This window comes from Sylvia atricapilla, chromosome 3 (genome assembly GCF_009819655.1).
Source record: "Sylvia atricapilla isolate bSylAtr1 chromosome 3, bSylAtr1.pri, whole genome shotgun sequence".
NCBI classification, from domain to species: domain Eukaryota; kingdom Metazoa; phylum Chordata; class Aves; order Passeriformes; family Sylviidae; genus Sylvia; species Sylvia atricapilla.
In genome coordinates this window covers 48545066-48565993 of record NC_089142.1, presented here as the reverse complement: position 1 = coordinate 48565993, position 20928 = coordinate 48545066, and the positions used below count along the sequence as shown (strand labels likewise).

Sequence of the window (20928 nt, the reverse complement as noted above, 5' to 3'; positions counted from 1 at the left end):
GGTGTTTTCCGACCTTATTTGAGTTGGAATATTTAGATTAGCTAATACTCAGCTTTGTTAAAAAAGGTTATGCAGTCAAAAATTTAATGAAAAACAATGTTGTAATTTTCAAAGAAATAAATGTGAAGGAAACCACAGGTCACATAATATTTGTATTGTAACAGAAGTAAAAGGAAGCAGATTATAGCACTTACCTCATTCTTTAGCTTGCTTCCAGAGAACCTTTGAAAGTAAACACATTTGATTATTTTTTCCTAGGCAGAACATTTGTAGAGGTTATGTATACGTATGATCTATTAGAAAAATTATCACACTTTTCCAAATGCAATTACAGGTTTTTACAGGTTGTTACAGGTTTTTTAATGGTCCTTTTTCTTAACTTCTTCCACTGATTTTCAAATATCTGGGGATAACCCAGTATCCAGGAAATACCCAGGAGACCCACTGATGTCTTATAAAGCATGAATATTAATACCACTGACTAAACACTAAAATATAAAATCCAGTTTCACATTCTTGTTTGGATATTTCCCATTTCACAAATAGCAAAAGGGTAGCATAGGTGCAAGTCCATAATGTCTTTATAAGGAAACTAGTTATAAAAACAGTTATTAATAGAGCTGACATTTCTTGGAAAAATTAAGAAATCATAGTGATTTCCCATTCTTTTTGACTACAGTACTACTTTGATGCAATTAAATACATTTCTGAGATAAAAGTTTCTTTAACCATCAAAGATGTGTTGCAGTATAGTGAATGCCGTATTAAAAGTCCAATTGGGAGATTCCCGATGAAGTCATTGGACTATCAGACAACCCTTCAGTGCAGAAACCAGAGAGAACATTTTAAATTATAACTACTAAAGTAGAGAATGTGTAATAATAGCGATTCTAATGGATCAGTATAATGATAAATGTTGTTTGATTATTGTTATTTCCTGTGCCACTAGCTGCCAACTGATAAGATACTGTGGGCAATATGAAGTCTTGTAATTATTAGTGGCAATATCATTGTTTCCTGCTGTTGAGATGCTCTCTGGCTGTTTCCTGCTCTCTGAGACACTCTCAGAAATCCAGAGGCTGAGCAGTTGTGGAATTCCTCCTGCCCAGGCCTAGCACAGGTGCCTGACAGTTCCCATCACATGACAGTCCAGCATATGTTACCTAGACAGTTCCCTTGCATGTTGATAGTTAAGTATAAATGAAGGCATCACTCAGGTAATTACAATGTGGATCTAATTAACTTCAAGGCTAGATGTATTTGTTTTAGACTCTGGATTTCCACATGTTCAGCAAAACGTACACTGCATGTACAGCAAAAATGTGAGGCAGCATCTGCTAGCACTGCTCTTCCAGAGCCTCCACAACTAGAAAGGGACATAAAGGGCAGATGTATGGATCACTGTATGCAACCAGGAATTGGGAGTTTTGAATCCCTACACTGCCTGATTCTTTCATTATCCAGAAGCTTGTTCTTAACCCCAGGCTACTGCATCATTCTCTTCACACAGAAAAATCCAGCTGCTGTGATGGGCCGGACTGTGCAAAATGAGTGTCTGAGCTTCTGCTTTAATTCAGATAGGGAGGCAGTTGAACTGCTGGACCTTGAAAATTTAACATCTCATACAGGACAGCACAGGTCCTAACACAAAGAAAAAGTTCCTAATTAGTGAATCTAGTGAGTAGTTCTGAAAATCTTAAGAGAGTATCTATGCCATCTTTATGAAAGTGTATACTTTGAGAAATCCAGCCTTGGGGAATTTTGCAGAACCTCTACTTTCTTTGCACTCATTGCTACTAGGTTATGCCTGCCTGATATAAAGCTGAGGAGTAAGAGTTATTGTATTCTTTTAAATGAAAATGACTGTCTTTTAGTCAACAAAATGAACAATTTGTTCAAGATAATTCTGTATCATGAAAGAAAAATACACTGTGTGCCAGCAACACCTGCAGAGCTCTGGACACACACCAGACAAAGAAACAGAATATTCTAATCTATTACACCGTAAGTATTGCTGTAGAGAGAACCCTCCGTTTTTATGCATCATTGGCAGCATTACCTTCAATTTTTACACTTGTCTTACTGTTTGGAAAATGTCTCTTTGGATATAACCTAAATCTGCCACCAGTCGAATTTTCTATGTGTGATTATAAACTCATTTATTCCTTTCCTTTCTCAGAGTCCCACTTATCCAGGTACACTGCCACAGACAATGAAAGCCGTCATTCAAGCCATATGTGAACAGAGACATTTGTTTTACCAACTATTAATCTTTGGCAAACCAACAGGCAGCTATCGTAACGTATTGATCCTGCTAGCTGTCCCTTAAATAAATATAATTAGAGCTTCCTGGGTTAGGTTTAAACTGATATTAGCCAGTCAAAGAACCTGTAAATATTAATCTACACTGACCCCTCCCTCCTGCCCCACAGGTGCCAGCTTCACACCATTCTCCAGACGTTTCATAATGGAAAGCTATCCTGGGGAAAGAACTCACAGGGTGACACACAGGCAAACAAAATCAGACAAGTGTTCTGGAAATGGCATTTTGCTCCCTCATAGAAACTTGAACAAATGTTCTGCTGTTAAAAGTTGACAGCTCTACACTGACTGTGGTGGGGTCAAACTGGAAGATACTTGCAAAATATAGAAACCAACCTTTTAAACACTGAGATAAGCAGCAATTCTAGTTCTGGTAGAAACAAAAATTCAGGTCCTACATATTACCTTCCTAAGGGAAGGTTATAGTTATAACTTGACTGATTAAGTCTCAGAAGTTATTTTACCTTGTTAAGCCCTTTCCAGAATACACAGAGTGGTAATATGCACTGCTTTCTTTAATGCCAATTCCATAATAGTGATACCTGAAGGAAAAAAAAGACAAGTGTTTATGAATAACATGTCAAATAAATCAAGCTGCCAAACTGAAAGTAAGGCAAGCTGTCAGACTGATTTTAAATGCTTTCTGAAAACTTTTCTGAACAGGGTCTAACAATTCCTTTCACTGACACGGAACAAAAATCTAATCTCATAGAAAAGAGTATTGTCATGATTTGATCCAAAATTCAAGGGTTAAAATTAAAACACTTTCTCTCTTACTAGAAGAATGTAGCTAGACAGAAAATCCAGAAACATGTTACATCTCTTTTCCCTAGTATACCTTCTGTCTCTCTTTACTTCATTTGTTTGAAAGGGTGCTGGATGTGATCTATTTGGTTCACTTGCCACCATTACATTTAGACAGTCCCTCAGAGCCTTCCTCAGCTGAAAATAGCTTGCCAGCACACCTTATAACTTAGTGTTCAATGTCCTATGACTAATAATGATAGTATGTCATTCATTCATTCTTCTGTCAGGTTGTAAGCTGACTAACTCTAAATTATTAAGCCATTTAAGCACTTCTCATGCACATTTGTCTCCCTTGTTGCTCTCCTGGAGATTACTGCTCCCAAATAGAGATTGAAAACAGAAAGATGCCTATTGCTCAGGCTTTGCTCACACCCAACACCTTAACCAAAGATACTAAGGCTGCAAAAAAAGGTTGGGCTGGTGCTAAGACATCTGGCTGTGCAGTAGCTACTTACTGCTTTCCACTGATTTTGCTAGAAAATAAGTGACCTCTGAGAGAAGGGCAGGAGAGCAAGCTGGGGGCAGCTCTTTCCGTACCAATCATAGCAAAGTTTGCCCGAGTTCATCTATCACAGTTGATAGGCCCTGTCTTATAAATTCCACTCAACAGATTTAAAAACCGATTGTGTTAAACCAAATTTGCATAAGAATGCTATGGATAGAACAGAAAGGTTAATTTGCTTTTTACTAAAATTAGCTTCAAGATACCATGGCAGCTGGTTTAACTGAGCTGCTTCAAAGAGCACTTTGCAACATATTGCATTGATTCCACTGAAATTCCCCAAAAGCTTGAAGAAATGCATTCTTAAGACACAACCCCCCAGAAAATAGTTCATAGAACACATTAACAAAAGAGTTAATCTCATCTCATCTCTGCTGTTCCTGGTGATGACCATTAAAAAGAAAAAAATCACAATATTTTGTTTGTTCTTGTAGGGAACTGTCACAGGTAAGAACAAAATCCTCACGTGCTTTATATTTACAAAGCTTGTTAAAGGCATTAGATACAAATTATCCCTAAGAAAATGTTCATTAGGATGATATATTTGCCTAGCCTAGGTAGCTTTGACAATCTCAGCTGAAATTGTTTTTCTGTTTCTGGGCAGTCTGTTGTGTGCATTCAGAATTTTACAGCCAAGAAACACGGCAGAAAGTGGCACCATTGCTTTTACTGCTTTCCTGAAACTGGCGAGTGTACTTAATGCTGCTAGATCACACTGTGGCACCTGCCAACCCCTAGGAAAGCCAAAAGTGTCTCCCCTCTTTTCTTATTGTGACACAAGAGGTATGGAAAATACACATGTATGGATTCTTTGAAATATTAGCACTCCCTTAGTCTTTACATTGCAAAAGGTGAGAGTCGTGACTGCTTCTTTAACAATGTTATCTGCCCATTTGTCATGGGCCATGTAAGTAAGCAGTTGCCCACATCTCATTCCAAATGCTCAAATCTCCCAGCTTCAATCACATGCCATTTTTTAAATTCTAAAATAATAACTTTCACACTTTCACCATAAATTTGGCATTCCCTCCAGTTAAGGTAGGAGTGGGCTAGAGCAAGGAAAAGCATTACTTCTTTACAAAGTTATGACTCGATATCTAGATTATTCTACATCCAATTCAATATCAATACATATGGGCAAGGAACGGGAATTGTTGTATGATTTAGATGCTTAAGCATCCAGTGGTAGGCAATATACTTTCTCCTGCTGGAATGTCCTAGGATATCAGAATTTATCACTGAGACATCTTGTCATGTAGAGAATAGATATTTTCAGTATATATTCTGTTGTATTACAAGCACAGCAGGTATCATTCTGTTTTTCTTCAGTAATGTGTAGTTGAATTTTTACTGCTGAAAAAGAACTTCCTATTCACAACACAGAAACTATTAAAAATATAATTTTACTTTTCAAGCTTTATCTGGCATACTCCATTGAGTAACAGGGTGGCAAGATTATTATTCCCTTGCAAGCCATTAGTTGAACAGCTTATTTTGGGCTCCCTTTTGAGAGTAGTATACCTATACCAGGAACATGGACATCTTTAACCTACATCTTCAAGCGCCTTCCTTTTGTCTCTTTATGTGCATATTTTTATGTGGATGTAAAGCGCATTTGTATTTTGCTATTTATTATTTCTATTGTGTAATTAACAAAGTGTAATCAGTTACTAGAAGGAATTTACTCTCGATTTTTGAAACAAACATTTTAGAAAACAAGCTGAACTACTTTTCTCTTTTAATTTCAGTCATTTGTTGTAACATATGTTCCTACACAACTTGCAGCTCTGATTTTAGCATACACTGACACAAATGATAGCTGATAAGGAAATGATAGGCTTAAGCTGTTCAGGGACTTGCAATAACTTCTTATCACAGGGCCAGCTGCCATATCAGTTTTATTAACCCACTAAATCACTCCTAATAAATAAGATAATAGTTTTCAGACATGATGGATAAAAGCTAAGATTCATCATTGATCAAAGTCTACAAAGAAATTAAATTGTAACTTGAGCTCAAACAGTCTTCCATGTATACAGACTGAGCAGTTTGTATGTTTTCCCAAATAGCTTTGTCAGGTGATTTGTGTACTATGAAAGTTACAGCTGAGTTTTAAAATGGTATGTTCAAAATTACCTATGTAAAAAGGTGAATTCAGAACCGAGAACAGCTGCTTATGAAAACTAATCTAAGAGAGCAGTTCGCAGTATTTATAGTGTTGCATCTTCTTTCACTCAGCAGAGTGAAAATAGAAAATTTCTCTTACTTTCAGCTTCGTAGAGTGATTAGAATGGGCATGAGAGATTAATGCATTTTGTTAACAAAATTGTGTCCAATGTGTTGGACCTTCTTGGCCAAATGTTTAAATGAGTTTTAGCATTGACACTTTTGCACAAATGAGTTGCTGGATGTAAACACAGAGAAAGAGACATTCTGACTTGAATTCTAGGAATCATCAGACTAAGGGTTTTTTGTCCTTTGCCCTGAACTAGAGATGACAAAGGCCATTTGGGAACAGCGGAGGAACTAACATTTGTCTATCTCACACCTTACAACAGCAACTGTATTCCATATGTTAGTGCAGGAGCTTTTCCTCAAGTCCAATTCATGCTCATGAGGGTGTCAGAAAGAGCTTGTTTCAGAGTGGGAAAAAAACCATTTCTGCCACCTTGAAGATGGTGGAAAAAGGGAATTCCTTTCTTTGCTTTCTTCTGATCACAGCCAGGCTCTACCAATAGATTACTGGGCATGCTTGCAGGGTCCAGGAAGGCATTTTTTTACCAGGGCGTTAACTTTTCTCTACATTTAAGAACAATTATTCCATTGGAGAAGAATTGTCTTCTTCCTTTTTATGCTTTTGCATAAAGCATCTTACTCCAATAGACCCCTGGACAATGATCAGAGCTCTGGAGCCATACTGCTATATAAAACATCTCTGCCAGGAACAGCGAGTACTAATACTGCTCCTGCTAGCATTATATGGTAATAAAGATAGCAGCAGTAAAAAATAATACAATGTCACTACACTACTATGCTTTAAAATATACGACTTAATTGCTAGTAAGAACTCTCCTACTAGTCCCAGTAACTCAGAAACAGCTTATAACATTTAGAATTCATGCTAACATAAAAAGAGAGTAACTAGTAACTTATTGAAACTGATGAACAGTCCCTTAACTTTATCATTAATTTAATGGAAATACTTCTGCAAATAACATTTGTGTGATCAACTGCTACCTGGCAAAATCAGAAATTTATTTACTCCTCAGTGAGTCTGTAGTTCAGAGGGGGACATGGCCCACACCACCAGAGATAGAAAAATTGATTATCAGAGATCATTAAGCTGAAAAAGGGTAGATTTGGATTAGATATTAGGAAAGAATTCTTTACAGTGGGGGTATTGAGGTGCTGGTACAGGTTGCTCAGAGCAGCTGTGGATCTCTCATCACTGGAAGTGTTCAAGTCTGGATGGGATGGGGCTCTGAGCAACAAGGCCTAGTTCAAAGGGTCTCTGCCCGTGGCACAGGGGTAGAAACTAGATGATCTTTAACGTCCCTTCCAACCCCAACCACTCTATCATTCTATGCTTCTATGATTTATACTGACACTTCTCTATGACTACTTGCTGCTATATTCAGGCTCTGAACTGGAAATACTGTTATTTGTGCCTTTTGTGAGGTCCTTTTTAGCACAGCAAGATCAAGGCAAATGCATCTTAGCAGAAATGAGAATTGCGGAGGAAAAACCTGTGAGGAAAACTGATTAAAAAAACCACAGAGAAACAAGTGCCAGATGTTCAAACAAAACCTGATGATGCCTCATTCCTTTGAAAAAATTGTTCAAGAACAGTTAATCCATATGAAAATAAGGCACATAATACCAACAAGGTCAGTAGGGATATGGAATCTGCCAAAGAACTGTTGGGTATGAATAATTTCTATTATAATATTGTTTAATGTCTTTGAGAAAAGGGGAATATAGTGGCACATGTTCCAACACAATTAATTTTGTAGCTATATATATTTGAAACATATTCATTTACTTATTAAAGGCTGACATACTGTGCTTAAATCATGCAGTCACGGGATATGTTTTGGAAGTCTGCATCCTCATTGGATCATTTTTATCACTCTGTTAGTTATGTCAGAACAAATACATAATGAGCACGTGGGAGACTTCTCCCTTGCATTATCTCGTTCATTGTAACTAAGATGTCCACCACATATGCTGGGTTATGAACCTGACTAAGAATTCACCATGGCATTGATGAATTAGTACTTTGTCAAATATTGCTGCACAGACTCTGAATGTCAGATCTCTTAAAATCTTATACACAACACCAGCAGCAAAGCTATGCCTACCTCATCTTACGCCTGTAATCACAGCTTAAGTTCACCACAGCAGACAATAGACAAAATCCCTCTTTTCCCCAATAAATAACCTTTCTAATAGTTCTCTCTTCAAAACACCTCTACTCAGTATCTATAGGTCACCTACAAAAAGAGAAATGAACTTCAGTTCCAGTTTCCCTCAATACATTTCAGACTGTGTTCTATCTCCTCAAAGAGATGAATGGATTACAAATTTGTAAGATTGTGAAAGACACTGTGCAAGAACTATCCTCTCTTAAAACCAAAACAAAAAAAAATTCTATGAAGACTTTATTTCCTTTGGATTTTACTTTTATTAATGGTTATTTAAAATAAATGCTTGAGACACACTCAAGAAACAGAATATCTTTGCAAAAAATTTGGAATTTAAATTCTTCCCCACCTTCATTTTTTCTGCAACAAAACCTAAAATTCACAAATGACATCTCATTCATTATTCAGCGAAACTAAGGCAGAATTAACTAGCTATTTCTTGTATTTCTAAGGCAGGAAGAAACCAAAGTATAACAACATTTAATAACCCCCCAAAATGGTGAAAATAAAAAATTTATCTTTCAGACACCTCTAGTATAATGCAAAGCACTTGGGAAAATGAGATTGTAGGTTTTTTTCTTTTCAGTCACCTTTTGTTTTGAGTACTGATTATAAACTACTGAAAGACAAGAGTAACTTTGCCTTTCAAGGCTAAGTAGCTCAAAATAGACTTTTCCCAAACACAGTGTTCTGTGTTTCTTCTATTTCTATCATTATTCTGGTTTTCTGTCTTATTCATTAGCAAAATGAATGTGAGGGAATATGTGTGTTGCCACTCTTCACAACAGTTTTACACAATTATTCATGGCCAAAAGCATAATGCCAGAACCAGAACTAATAAATTTTTACCACCAGGTGATATAGAATTGTATATGATCTATTCCTACCTAGTATTTCCTAGTTCACAGTTTCACAGTTCAAATATACAAATGAATCGAATACATTATTTCTGAAATGAGTGCACTATAGATTGTGTATTTTTCTATATCTTATAAAACTACTTGTGTAGTTTTATAAGATATCCACAAGAAAGAGCAGAAGTATACCTTAATTTCAATAACACTTTTTCTGGTGGTGTCTTTAAGTGAACCCATGTTGTTATAACGAGAACACAAAGTTGTTTGGCTTGCAAAAGAGAAATAAAATCACTATTTATAGAAAGATGAGCAGCTATAGGAAGACATATATGTTATAAACGCTGTTTATATCCAATATTTTGACATATATTTGCAACATACACATGGGTCTAGAAATGCAATGACATGATTCATGAGCTTAATCAGTTTAATCAAAAAATTATGCAGCAGTGTTTTCAAACTTAAATGCTTGATTTTGAGTATCAGTTTCATCATATACGTGAAAGTTATCACTTGCAGTGTAGTTATTAATATCTGAATAAAGTCCCCTGCCAATTTGTACATGTTAAGGAGACATGGAAATACACGATTCCTAAAATGTGTTCTACCAGCAGATACAAACGTAATTGTGCCTTACTTTGAATGGCCCCTTGTTCCAAGCCGCCTTGTGGTAAGGAGAGGGAATTTCTGCCGAATGGTCTAAAGAGAAAATAACTGCATTAATTTCTAACCCCGGTAAACTTCCTTAGCAATCTGTTTATAGAAAAATTGTAGCGTAAGTAAGTGGTCTAAGGTAGTTCACAAATAAACATTTTTGATACTTATGGCACAACATAAACGATTAGGCGACGTTTCACACTGTAGGCTTTCTTCCATCCTTGTCCATCTTGCACTGTATCTCCAGTCTTCCCACCTGCTCTCCCTTTCTGCTTTCACTTCTACATTTTAAAATTTAGTTTTCTTCACCAGAATCCTGTATATGCTCAAGTTCCTAAAGTACAGGTGTATCTTTTGCTTCAGAGATCTAAATAAAATCAGGGGAAACTCTGCCCTCTAGTATTTCTGTTTTCAAAGACAAACAACTAGAAAGAAATTGATTTTTTTATTTGAAAGTGTGATCTGAAAAATTAATTCAGTAATAGAAGTAGATCTAATAAATATGTCTAATTGACAGATAATTGTCAAAACAATGTTTAAAAGGAAGCTTTTGTCTTTCTCATTTATACTGAAACTGTGTATGAAAATTAGATATTCACCTTTTTAGTATATCCAGTTCAAGAGGAATAATATAGGAAATAAACATTTTTGAACCAGATTTTTAAATCCATTATTATTATTATTTAATTAAATTAATGCATTTTGCTATGTATAAACCATTACTAGATCAGTAGCGCTTAAAAAAAGATGATCCTTGAAGCATTTTTGGTTTCCTGTTTCACTAAATACTCAGGATTTAATCTGGAGAGTTCACATCTCTCTTTCATTAAATTACTTCAGGATTAATTGTAGGGAAGGGTAGAAAAGAGAATGAATCAACAATTTTGATTTGGGAGCATTTTGTGTTATTCTTTTCCCCTTCCAGTACTGCTCGTATCACATCTCACTTTACACTGCCTTTAGTATAAGTGTCTTCTATGTCAGATCTGGTTTTGTGGAAAGAACCTATTAGTGCCATGAACAAAAAGGAAAAGAAAAGAAAAGAAGCACTCAAAGAGAATGCCTTTTTTTTTTTTTAAAAAAAAAGGCAACAATAAATCAAAGGGAATTTCAGCTTCAATCTCATAAAGATCATGTTAAGAAATGCCTTCATAGGAGACAGTTATAGTTAGTCTGATTCCATGTACATTAGTAGTAGAAAGCTAGAAAACATGTGAATTTCAGAGACATTTTTTCACAGGTGTACTAAACTGTTGTTCTTCCAAACAACTGACCCAAACAAATTATGAAGTCATTTACTTATTACCTTCCCAAAAGTTGCAGCACAGGCAGGTTCCAGCTTCTCTTTTCTGCAGAAGTCTAAATAATGTGCATAAAGGATGCACCTTGGTAAACAAACTCCTTCACATACAATGTAGTTTTCTTCCAGCCTGTGTGGAGAAAGAAACTGCCAGAGTAAGAAGCAATATGCCATTTCTCCCGATTGCATTTTCCAGTTTTTGGTATTGCTCTCTTGGGTTTTTTTTTTTTGTTTTGTTTTGTTTTTTTGGGGGGGTTTTTTTGGTTGTTTTTTTTTGTTTTGTTTTTTGGGGTTTTTTTTTTTTTTTTTTGGTTGTTCTTTTTTTAATTATACTGAAGAATTCCATCAGAGTACACAAATGTGTTTCTCCTGAGCACGACAGGCACTACAGACTCCACACTTGGTGCTTAGTTAGGCTAGCTGCAGAATATGGAAAACTTGGAGCCAGATCCCTGTTCTTAATGAGTCTTTTTTAATGTCTGGACATTTTTGCTTTATTTAGGTAACTAAATTATCACCACCTAAGACCCAGCCTTAGTCTGAAAATAAGATCCCTAGCTAGACTATGAAAGACCTGGGTTTAAGCCAGTCCTTTGAAAGGATTTAAGAGCAGGGATCTAGACTTGCATCTTCTGCTCCACTGTATCCTCAACATCTGGGCTAAAGTCCCTTTTTTTTCTTCTTTTGCTTTTTAATTTTCACTCTGAATGTGGAAATGCTTCAAACCACAGCAAAACCCACAAAGAGCAGTGTTTTTTGAAGAAGGTGAATTTCTATGTCGCTTCCCAATCAGTTTACAGAAATGAGTGATGGTCATTAAAATAAAATTTTTAAAACTGAAGCAAAACCCTGACTATTATCACTTGAAGAGCACCCTTGGTAACAGCTGGGTATTTCTCTGTCCTGTTGGTTTTTTATCATTTTTCATTGTTCTAATGTACTAATGTGTAATTGAATAATGTGCAATAAATTTGTTTCTCAAATGACACAAATTTGTAAGAAAATACTGTGTAGTGAGGACTGCATATTGAATAATTTTGCACTGACTTGCCAGACTTAAATCCTTAACTATTTACACTCAGAAGTCAGATGTAATCTAGAATAAGAAACTGAGTAATTTGGATTAGTCTAACTTTTCAGTTAGAAGGGGAAAAAAATCTCTACTGACTTTTGTAATTAAAATCTGCATTTTGTAATTAAGTTCCCATTTAATTGAACAGCATTCCTCTCTAATTTCAAGTGTACTTAATTTTTCAATTCATGTCTGCAAAATTTGACCTCTTATTTGGTTTTTTCCCCAGACAAAATAAACCAAAGTTAGAGCCTCGGTGGGTAGGAGAACATAATGTAAAAAATTCATTATAAGACAGGGAAAATCTGTGACAGCCTTAAAAGATAATTAAAGTAGTCATTCACAAATGCAATTCTTAAATAATGTTTCATTTCTACATTTTGATGATACATTTCATTGGTAGCCACATAGTGTGAGAATCTGACTGAGACTTCTGTTAAGTGACAATAATTCAAACTTTCAAAACTCAGAAATTTGAGGATGGGTGTCCTTATTTGTAGATGAGGCTCATCCAAAAGCAACCGTCAAAACAAAAACACAAAACAAAAACCAACTAACGAAAAACCCCCAAAATGACAAATTCTTTCTAAAAGAACTGCGAGATGTCTCCCTCCTTGCCGGCTCAGCTGCTAAAGGTCCCTTTGAGTGTGACGGACTCGCCGGCTCGGTCCTGGAGCCCCCAGGGCGGGCAGCGGGGGCTCTCTGGAGCCCTACCATTGCAGGGTGAGCTGCGTCTGCTTCTTCTTGTCCTTCATGATCTGCGCGATGCTCTTCTTCGAAGACGAGCTTTGGTCGGCGGCTGTCAGCGCGCCGTCGCGAGCATCCGCATCCTCTTCTTCCGAGGAGAGGGCTTCGCTGCCGAAGCGCGTTTCTGAGCGCCGCGGGGGACAAGAAGAGAGACCCAAGGGCATCGTTACGCTCCCGCCACACGCCGCCCCTCCCGCCCGCCGCCCTGCCCGCCGCGTCCCCGCCGGAGCCCGAGCGGCGGCTCCCGCTGCCCGTCCCGCTGGCGCCCCTGCCCCGCCGCGGGCTGAGAGGGCACGCTGCCGGCTCCCCGCCTTTACCTGCCTTGATGCCGGCGGACGGCGGCGGCTCGGGCAGCGCCTCCCGGGCGCAGGGCGGCAAGCCTCGCCCCAGCAGCCCCGCGAAGCGCTCCTCCCGCGCCTCGGCGGGCACCGCCTGCGCGGCCGGCAGGTGCAGGAAGGCGTCCCCCTGCCCGGGTCCCTTGGCCATGCTCCTCAGCGGCGCCGGCTCTGCCCCGGCGCGGCGCGGGCGGCGCCCATGGGCGGCGGGAGGGGACGGGGCGGCGGCGGCCTGAGGGCGCGGGGGCGCCGCCCGAGGCGTGGGCCGGGGCTCTGCCCCGCGGCCGGAGACGGTGTCGGCCGAGCGCCGCCGTGAAGGGGAGGAGAGGCGGTGCGGGGGCGGCGGCGGGGGCAGGTGTGCCCTGGGGAGGCTGCACGGCCCCTGCGGGCGGCACGGCCCGCCCGGGGGCTCCGCCTGCACGGCGGCCCGCAGGCTGCCCTTGGGCGGCGGGGAGGCGTCTCCGTCCCTGCCTCCCCTTCCCTGCTGCCGCCGTGCCCGGTCGGGCCAGAAGGGGACAGCGCACGGCTGAAGGCCGAGGAGGTTCGGGGGAGCCGACCAGGAGCGGATCTGCCGGGGATTTAATGATTAACTCCCGGCGGCGGTGCTCCGGCTGGTGTCCGGGAGCCGCTCCGGGCCCGCCGCGGCCGAGGCAGGGGGCGGCCGCAGGGTCCCCTCGGGGCAGGGGGCGGCCGCAGAGGCTCCGCTTCTTCTCCCCTCCGGCGGAGGCGAGGGGGGCCGAAGGGCGCTCTGGTGTTCGCAGCTGCCTCCTGACGGCCGCAGAGCCAGTCGTGAGACCCCTCTGGGCACTATGTGTCGCTGTCCGTATTTCCATAATTCCCAGTGTAATGTTGTGCGTGATGGAACAAAACATCTTCATTTTGTGTATTTATCTGGCAGGCTTGTCTTTGCTTTTCTCCATTTCAGCGTGCTGACTGAGAAATGGCAGGAGAGAATCACAAAAAGTGGTCCTTGCTATTTCCAGGGAACAAAATTGTCAGCAGGATGGAAATTTGATCTGATCACTGCAATATCCACTGTTGTAATAAATTCTCATTAAAGCAAAGTGTTAGGTGTTGTGCTGTTCCAGATAAGGACTGGGAAATTGTAGTATGACTTGTGGTAGCAAGCAGCCCTGAAATGTTATATTGGATGAATTGTGAAGCATTCTTCGAGCTATCAAGTAGTGCTGGGCTGTCACAAAACACAAAGCTCGTGAGCAGCTGTTTTCCTTCTATGCTCTTCCAGTCTTGTACCTCAAGCTGTTGATCCCACCAGCACTACAAAGCAGCAGACTGTGACCACTTCCACTACTGCACAGATGCATTGTCAAACCAGCTATCATCTATCAAATCCATATTTAACAAAACCTTGGGTGTGCCCTTATCTGCTGAAAGGCCCAAAACCTCATCATAAGAATAAACGATTGACTTCAGACCCAAGACAGACCTGTGGGAGGGTCCCAGAGTGAAAAATGGCGCTTAGCCCGAACTTTCTGCTATTCTGTTTACACCTTCCCTCCACTGTGTAAAGTATATTTTGTTACCGGTTACTCTATTCAACATTTCTTCACTGTTTCCATGTTCCCTTCTTACTTCATTAAGTGATGCTATACATGTCCTTGACCACATGTGCCTGTGTACTGTAGCTCACTGGGACAGTTCAGCATCTGGTTCCAATGGCTTTATTTGAGATTGTACTAAAATCTTATTTGACCCTCTGATTTTTGGCTGGCCTGAGCACTTCACAGTTTCATCCACCATGACCAGTATTTCCATTGTATAATAAAATCTCTCAGCTGCTTATTGTTGTGTTGAATCTTTTGTGATCAAAACCAAATGCGACATTGAACATGGATATTTTGGTATTATGGAGCTAAATGTAGCTAATTGTTCTTAGAGGGCAGGATTCTTATGGTGCCAGAATATTCTCAGTGACACTAATGAATTCTATCCATCATCATTAATACAGGGATTAACTGAGTAAGGGGTCCAGCCTAGGGACCAGGTAGTTTCCACCCTGTAGCAACCATTTGTAGTCCTGCTGATGCAAAGGAGAGACAGCAAAAGCTATGGCAGGTGAACAGTCCTTCCCTGCATTTAAGCTCCCTCTTGCTGGAGTCAACAGTCCACCTGAATGTATTCAGCCTTTGGGAGACAGAAACGATGGGGCAGGTTTTGAATTGGACTAGCTGAAACCCCGAGTACCAAGGACATTAGAGCATTGTTTGTGCCTAGGAATTTTTAATGTTGTTCTGGGGTGTGTCTCTTGAGAATCATGGTCCTAGCCATATTGCTTATTACTGAATAAAACCTAGTATGAAGTAGAACTGTTAAAACACATATATATCCATGTATATGTAGGTTTTTTAGAATTTTCCTATTCAAAATTTGTGCACGCACAGAGACCTATACATATATATATACATAACACACAAAGACGAATGCCAAGGTGGATGCATGTGTCGTCCCTGGAAGCATTCAAAGCAATGGGGCTCTGAGCAACCTGATGTAATTGGAGATGTTCCTGCACATTGCAGTACGATTGAACTCCATGAGCTTCAAAGTCCCTTCCAACCCAAACTAATCTCTGGGTCTATAATTTGTACTTGAAGCATGCAACACCTCTTGCCTAACTTTGTCTCAGAGTTAGTTTTCTTAGTTTTATCTGTTCACTTCAGTCTCCCTTTAGAGTCAGTGAAGAAAAAAAGGTGTGTCCCAGAGGTAATTCACACCAGGCACATTATCCAGTGGAACAGATAATCTTCTCATAAATCTGTTTCCCTTCTAGGTCTATACTGAGAGCCTAGGAAGCCTTGTTTGGTATCAGGTGAATTTTGTAATGATGTAATCCCACCAAAATTTAACAGTCCATTGTATAGCCTGGAGTAAATTATCAGATACATGTGCTCTGTAGGACAACAGAATTATTTGTTTCTATAACTTATATGTGAGAGATCCTTTAGACCAGCACCCAGGTATTTCACCATTTCATCTTACTGCAGCATTCCTTTTCGCCAACACAGCGTAATAAAACAAAATTTTTCAGCTTTATTCTTATCAGTGTGACTTGCCATTAACAACAATCTGCCTGAGGGGTTTTCTGTTTAGAACTGAAAAATGTTTGGAAGATAAATGCAGAAATGGAAATACAATTTGTTATTGATCTATTCCTGTGTAATCCTGCATGATGTTTACTTAAGTGTTGGAAACTGTTTCACCTCATATCCTCCCCAGACAAATTAACTACACAGAAGTCTTGATATAGTGTTGATGCCAGGACAATTTGGTACACTCTAACACCTATTTATTTCCAAATATGCTGATAATACAATAAAAGTACATGGTACATACCAGTATTCTACAAGGATATAATAAATTAATTTGTCATTATTGTCAGTGTTTGTCCTTCTCTCTGCTTTGACATAGTATGAATCTATTTAGCTCTTCCTGAAACTCCATTTCTGGTTTTCTGTGACTCATTGCAAGAAACAGTCTTAATCACCACCAATTCAAACAAGATAGCTTTCCCGTTTGTTTTGGTCCTTTCCACATCTCAGTGTTTACTTTTTGAGAGTATTTTGATCTTGAAAATTAAAAGGAAAAAAAAAATCGGTGCACTAAGCTAAGAGCTCCTTCATTTGGTGCTGTCACTGGCAACACCTTTTGAAAGCATATATCCAAGAATAGATTTTTTTATCACAAAATTTTCTTTAGATAAATATCTCTATTAATTAAACTGTCAAAGCATTGAAACATCCTCCAAAACCTTAGCTTTATTGTTTCCAATAATTATTGAATCATTCCTTTTGATAAATTGATGATGGCTTCTCACTCAGTGATAAGGGAAAATACTTTTCTGAGACCATCTCAAGATTCTTTAGCAATTTTTGCTAACTAATTTCTCTAAAGAATTTGCTTCTTTCTGGTTCTTGAGTCACTAGTTTTGTGCATGCAAGCAAGTGAAACCTTAGAGAAAGCAAAGGGAAAGAAAGAGGAGGGCCTTCAATTCTTTTTCATTTTTCACTTTTTTTTTTTCATTTTTTTAAAATTTTTTTCACTTTTCCATTGGATCTCTCTTCTGCCACAGAGGAGGATACTTGTATTTCCCACTGCTGCCACTTTGTGTTGTGGCTTCTCTGGTGCTTGTACAAGAAGGTGCAGAAAGATAGGACTCTATCTATCTTTCTTTCTTTCTATCTAAAGTGAAGGGAAGGCACCAGGCAAGGGAGGTGGCATCCTTCAATGGGGACTTCTGCTCTCAGAGGGGAAGGGAAGGAGGATCTTTCATTGCCCAGCTAGTCCAGCTCAGCTGCTATAGCAGGGGAGTGCAACCTACTTTGGTGCCTTTTGACCTCAGCAAGCTCTGTGAACTGCCAGTCCTAATGCTGTAAAATCATGAAAATATGGTTGAACTTTATCTAAGCAGCCAACAGAGTGAAAAGTTAATATACAAAACTATGGAATTGCGATCAGCACAAACTACCCAGGAGAAGAACCATTCAACTCAATTGGATACATGTGTGTGTGTGTGTGTGTGTATCTACACAAAAAAATACCACAAGAAAGTAAATGAATTTCCCAAAGGATGTGTTGTCCCCATTCCCGACTATCCACACCTTCTTTTTGTAAGTTATCAGTCTACCTTAATATCAATTTCATAGCTTTTATTGTATCACCCTGAACTTTCTGAGTTTTTATAATGCTGGAAATCTTTTACCAGCTTGGTATGGAAAAGATCCACAAACCTTGCCCTGCCAATAACTTTACAAGCAGGGCCAGATCTGTGAAAGCATGGGCTTGTCTGACAAGTTAATTCAGCACAGAGGCTTATGGTTTCCCTTATAAGGAACAATTGCTGGCCTCCAGTAGATGGTGATGTTTAATAAAGTATTTCCTGCTCTGTCTCCAGCTGTTAAAGCCAGACCTGTCTCTCTGTCTCTTAACATTTGGGTATTTTATGATCATTAATGAAAATCCATTCTGTTTTGTATAGAAGTGGGCCTTTCTATTTTTCTTCCCAAAGAACAAACTTCAAAATAAGTAAACCATTTATTACACTAACCACTTCACAATTCACATGTCTCTATCCTCTACAAACCCAGGGAGACTCTACACTCTATAGGTAGTCAAGGTAAACCGTGTAGTTCTGACCTTATGCAGTGACATGTAAGCAAAAAAATATCAGTTTTTTACCTCTCTCTTCATGTCTCTTCGGGTAATGTTAAACAGTTTTCTCAGGTTACTTATCTTGATTTTGAAATGCCATTTTTTAGTATATATTCTTTTTTCCTGTGCCAAATTGGGAGAAAAATGTTTGTAATCATATAAGTACATGCTCCTACAAGCTTACAGACTGAACAGCCACTTCACCATTCACGTATTTGCACTGTGCCTTGGTAAGCACATTCAGGAAAAAAAATATTAAGGAGGCCAGCAGAGTTTTTCACTTGGCAGCTATTCAAACATCTTGTGTTTCTCTATGAATGATCCAAGAATAGAGCTGGGCTTAGAGGATATGTTCACCCTTAAAGAAGTGATTTTGAGAGTTTCTGCAGATACTCCAAACTGCTCTATTAGCAGCACTTCTTGTATAACTAGCCTATCTGCAAACAACTTCTAAATAGGTGTTAACAGAAGCAAACCACTAAAGTCAAGGGACTATTCTCTCTATGCTAAGCTGAGTCCTGAAGTTTCTACCACCAGCTGGGTGCAGCTCGCTAAAGTACTGCATTCACAGACAGCTCACCACTTCTCAAAACAAGTTTTTTCCCCTCTGTGTCTCTCTGTCCACCCTGTCCCTATCCACACACTCCCTCTCCTAGCATTCAGCACTTGTAGACACTTCTGTGTCAGTTTAATTACTGAAGTAACAGAAGACAAGGTCAAGACAAAACAATGAAGGTCGTTCTGATATTTCAAACAGTTAAATCAGCCCAGAAGTGTGATCAGAGCCATAATGTGGGTGGGATGGTACCACTGGGACTGGGGGGAAGGGAAGGAGGATGGTCAGGATAGAGGGAGGAAAGGATATGTAAGAATGGAGGGGAGAAATATTTCCTCACTTTCACAGCAAAAAATCTGAATTGCCTGTGGAGCCATGGACCTACTCGTGGGTGATATGCAAAATGTGCTTTTTAGATTAATGCAACTGCCTTTGAACAAATAATCACACATAGTTACTGCACAACTTTACAATTCTGTCATGTAGAACAAACCTCTTCGCTTTCCCTTCCCTTCCCTTCCCTTCCCTTCCCTTCCCTTCCCTTCCCTTCCCTTCCCTTCCCTTCCCTTCCCTTCCCTTCCCTTCCCTTCCCTTCCCTTCCCTTCCCTTCCCTTCCCTTCCCTTCCCTTCCCTTCCCTTCCCTTCCCTTCCCTTCCCTTCCCTTCCCTTCCCTTCCCTTCCCTTCCCTTCCCTTCCCTTCCCTTCCTTTCCCTTTCCTGTATTTAAGGAATATTGCCAATGTTCTTCCACCTAGGCATGAACAGAAGTGTGCTTCACCAGGAATCTACCAAGTCTTCTGTATCTGCATATAATGTTCTGTTACTCTGAATAATTCTGATTGTCACTCCAGAATATATTTTTTCTTGAGATCAATTAGCCACACTGCACAAAGCCACGGGGACAAACAGTGCCTTCACCTCAGGCCCTCAATTAACTGGAAACAAGACCACTGCTTGCCCCTTTGCATATTCCCACTTCTAGCATTTGCTCTGTTTTGAGATGCAGGAGTGAGGATTTGAATGATGAGGGGGTGAGGCTGTTCCCTGGATGGAGAGACACTCATGTGCTGTTAGCATCTGGCTTACTTCAGGCCAGTGTTTTCTAAGGTCAGGAACCAAATGTTTGCTGTTATTGTCCCATTTTTCACTGATGAAATCGTGTTTCTCAATAATAAAGATGTTATAGCCAATTATTTTAAAAATTGGGGACAGAAGAAAAAAAGTTGGGTTTTTTCTTCATTATATGTCCTATATAATGTTGGACAATATTTTTAAAATCATTAGATATGCACATTATATTTAATGACAGTGTGGGAGCAGTTCAATATCTAATTTAACAGCAATAGTATCCTTCCCACTGACTTCAATGGGCTCTTGATTAGGCCCTTATTTGCTAAGCAAACACTCAATAAAAGTTCAGTTTGTCACATGCACACAGTCACAGATGTATTGGGCTCTAAGAAAAATCATGACTTCTTGCTGGTAGCAGATTCTGGAATCTGTTCTGCAGGAAAATTAACCGAATATCTGCGTAAGAGGAGTTGTGTTGCTTACTGTCAAGGATCTAACTTCAACCACAAAGTGGTCATACTGTTTTCAGCACTTCAGAGCATAAATCCTGGCCAAGGACAAGATCCTTGGGGTAGCTGGGATAGTGGACAGAAAGCCAGACATGCCCTGGGGAGGGCACAGTATGAAACCATGCCTGATGCAGAGGATGTAAGTTGATAAAGGTTCCTTGAAAAAGGGATACTGGATGTGCTCTAGTGACAGCCAGGTTCCCGGTGGTCAGGGTGCTTCCCAAATCACTGACATTAAATGAGTTACCTTGCCTGTTCCCTGCTCTGTTTAACACCAAGCTGAAGGAGGCTGAGTATCTCCTCAGCTCCAGCCAGCCTGAGCTAGTCCTTTCCTTCACCCAGAACACCTTCAACGCCACCTGTTCCACCTGCTACATGTTTTGAAAACACCAGAAAGGTCTTTGCTGTGTCTCTTATCAACAGATGGATTCTGTGATTAAGGGCAGAGAACATTTGTGCAGGATTTAGCAGTATATCCCACTGCAATCTGAGCTAACTCAAGTTAAGGGCATCCTGAAGTAATGCCTTATGAGTTACTATGAGGGTAGTAAAGGGTGCTCCAAGAGACAGGTTTATTCCATGCTTTTAGCATGTTGGATTTACC

General features: G+C 39.8%; 1 protein-coding gene and 1 long non-coding RNA gene across 3 annotated transcripts in view; both read right to left on the bottom strand.

Annotated features, from left to right (window-relative positions):
* RFX6 (regulatory factor X6) overlaps window positions 1–13174 on the bottom strand; it is a 32868-nt gene extending 19694 nt beyond the window's left edge. The window contains exons 1-6 of the mRNA XM_066314327.1: window positions 13006–13174; window positions 12656–12812; window positions 10876–10999; window positions 9550–9611; window positions 2787–2864; window positions 195–222 (exon numbers count right to left, since the gene is read on the bottom strand). Coding sequence (XP_066170424.1) covers window positions 195–222; window positions 2787–2864; window positions 9550–9611; window positions 10876–10999; window positions 12656–12812; window positions 13006–13174 — 618 coding nt within the window. The remainder of the gene's footprint in view (window positions 1–194; window positions 223–2786; window positions 2865–9549; window positions 9612–10875; window positions 11000–12655; window positions 12813–13005) is intronic.
* LOC136359053 (uncharacterized) overlaps window positions 1–20928 on the bottom strand; it is a 945479-nt gene that overhangs the window by 508891 nt on the left and 415660 nt on the right. The window lies entirely within an intron of this gene.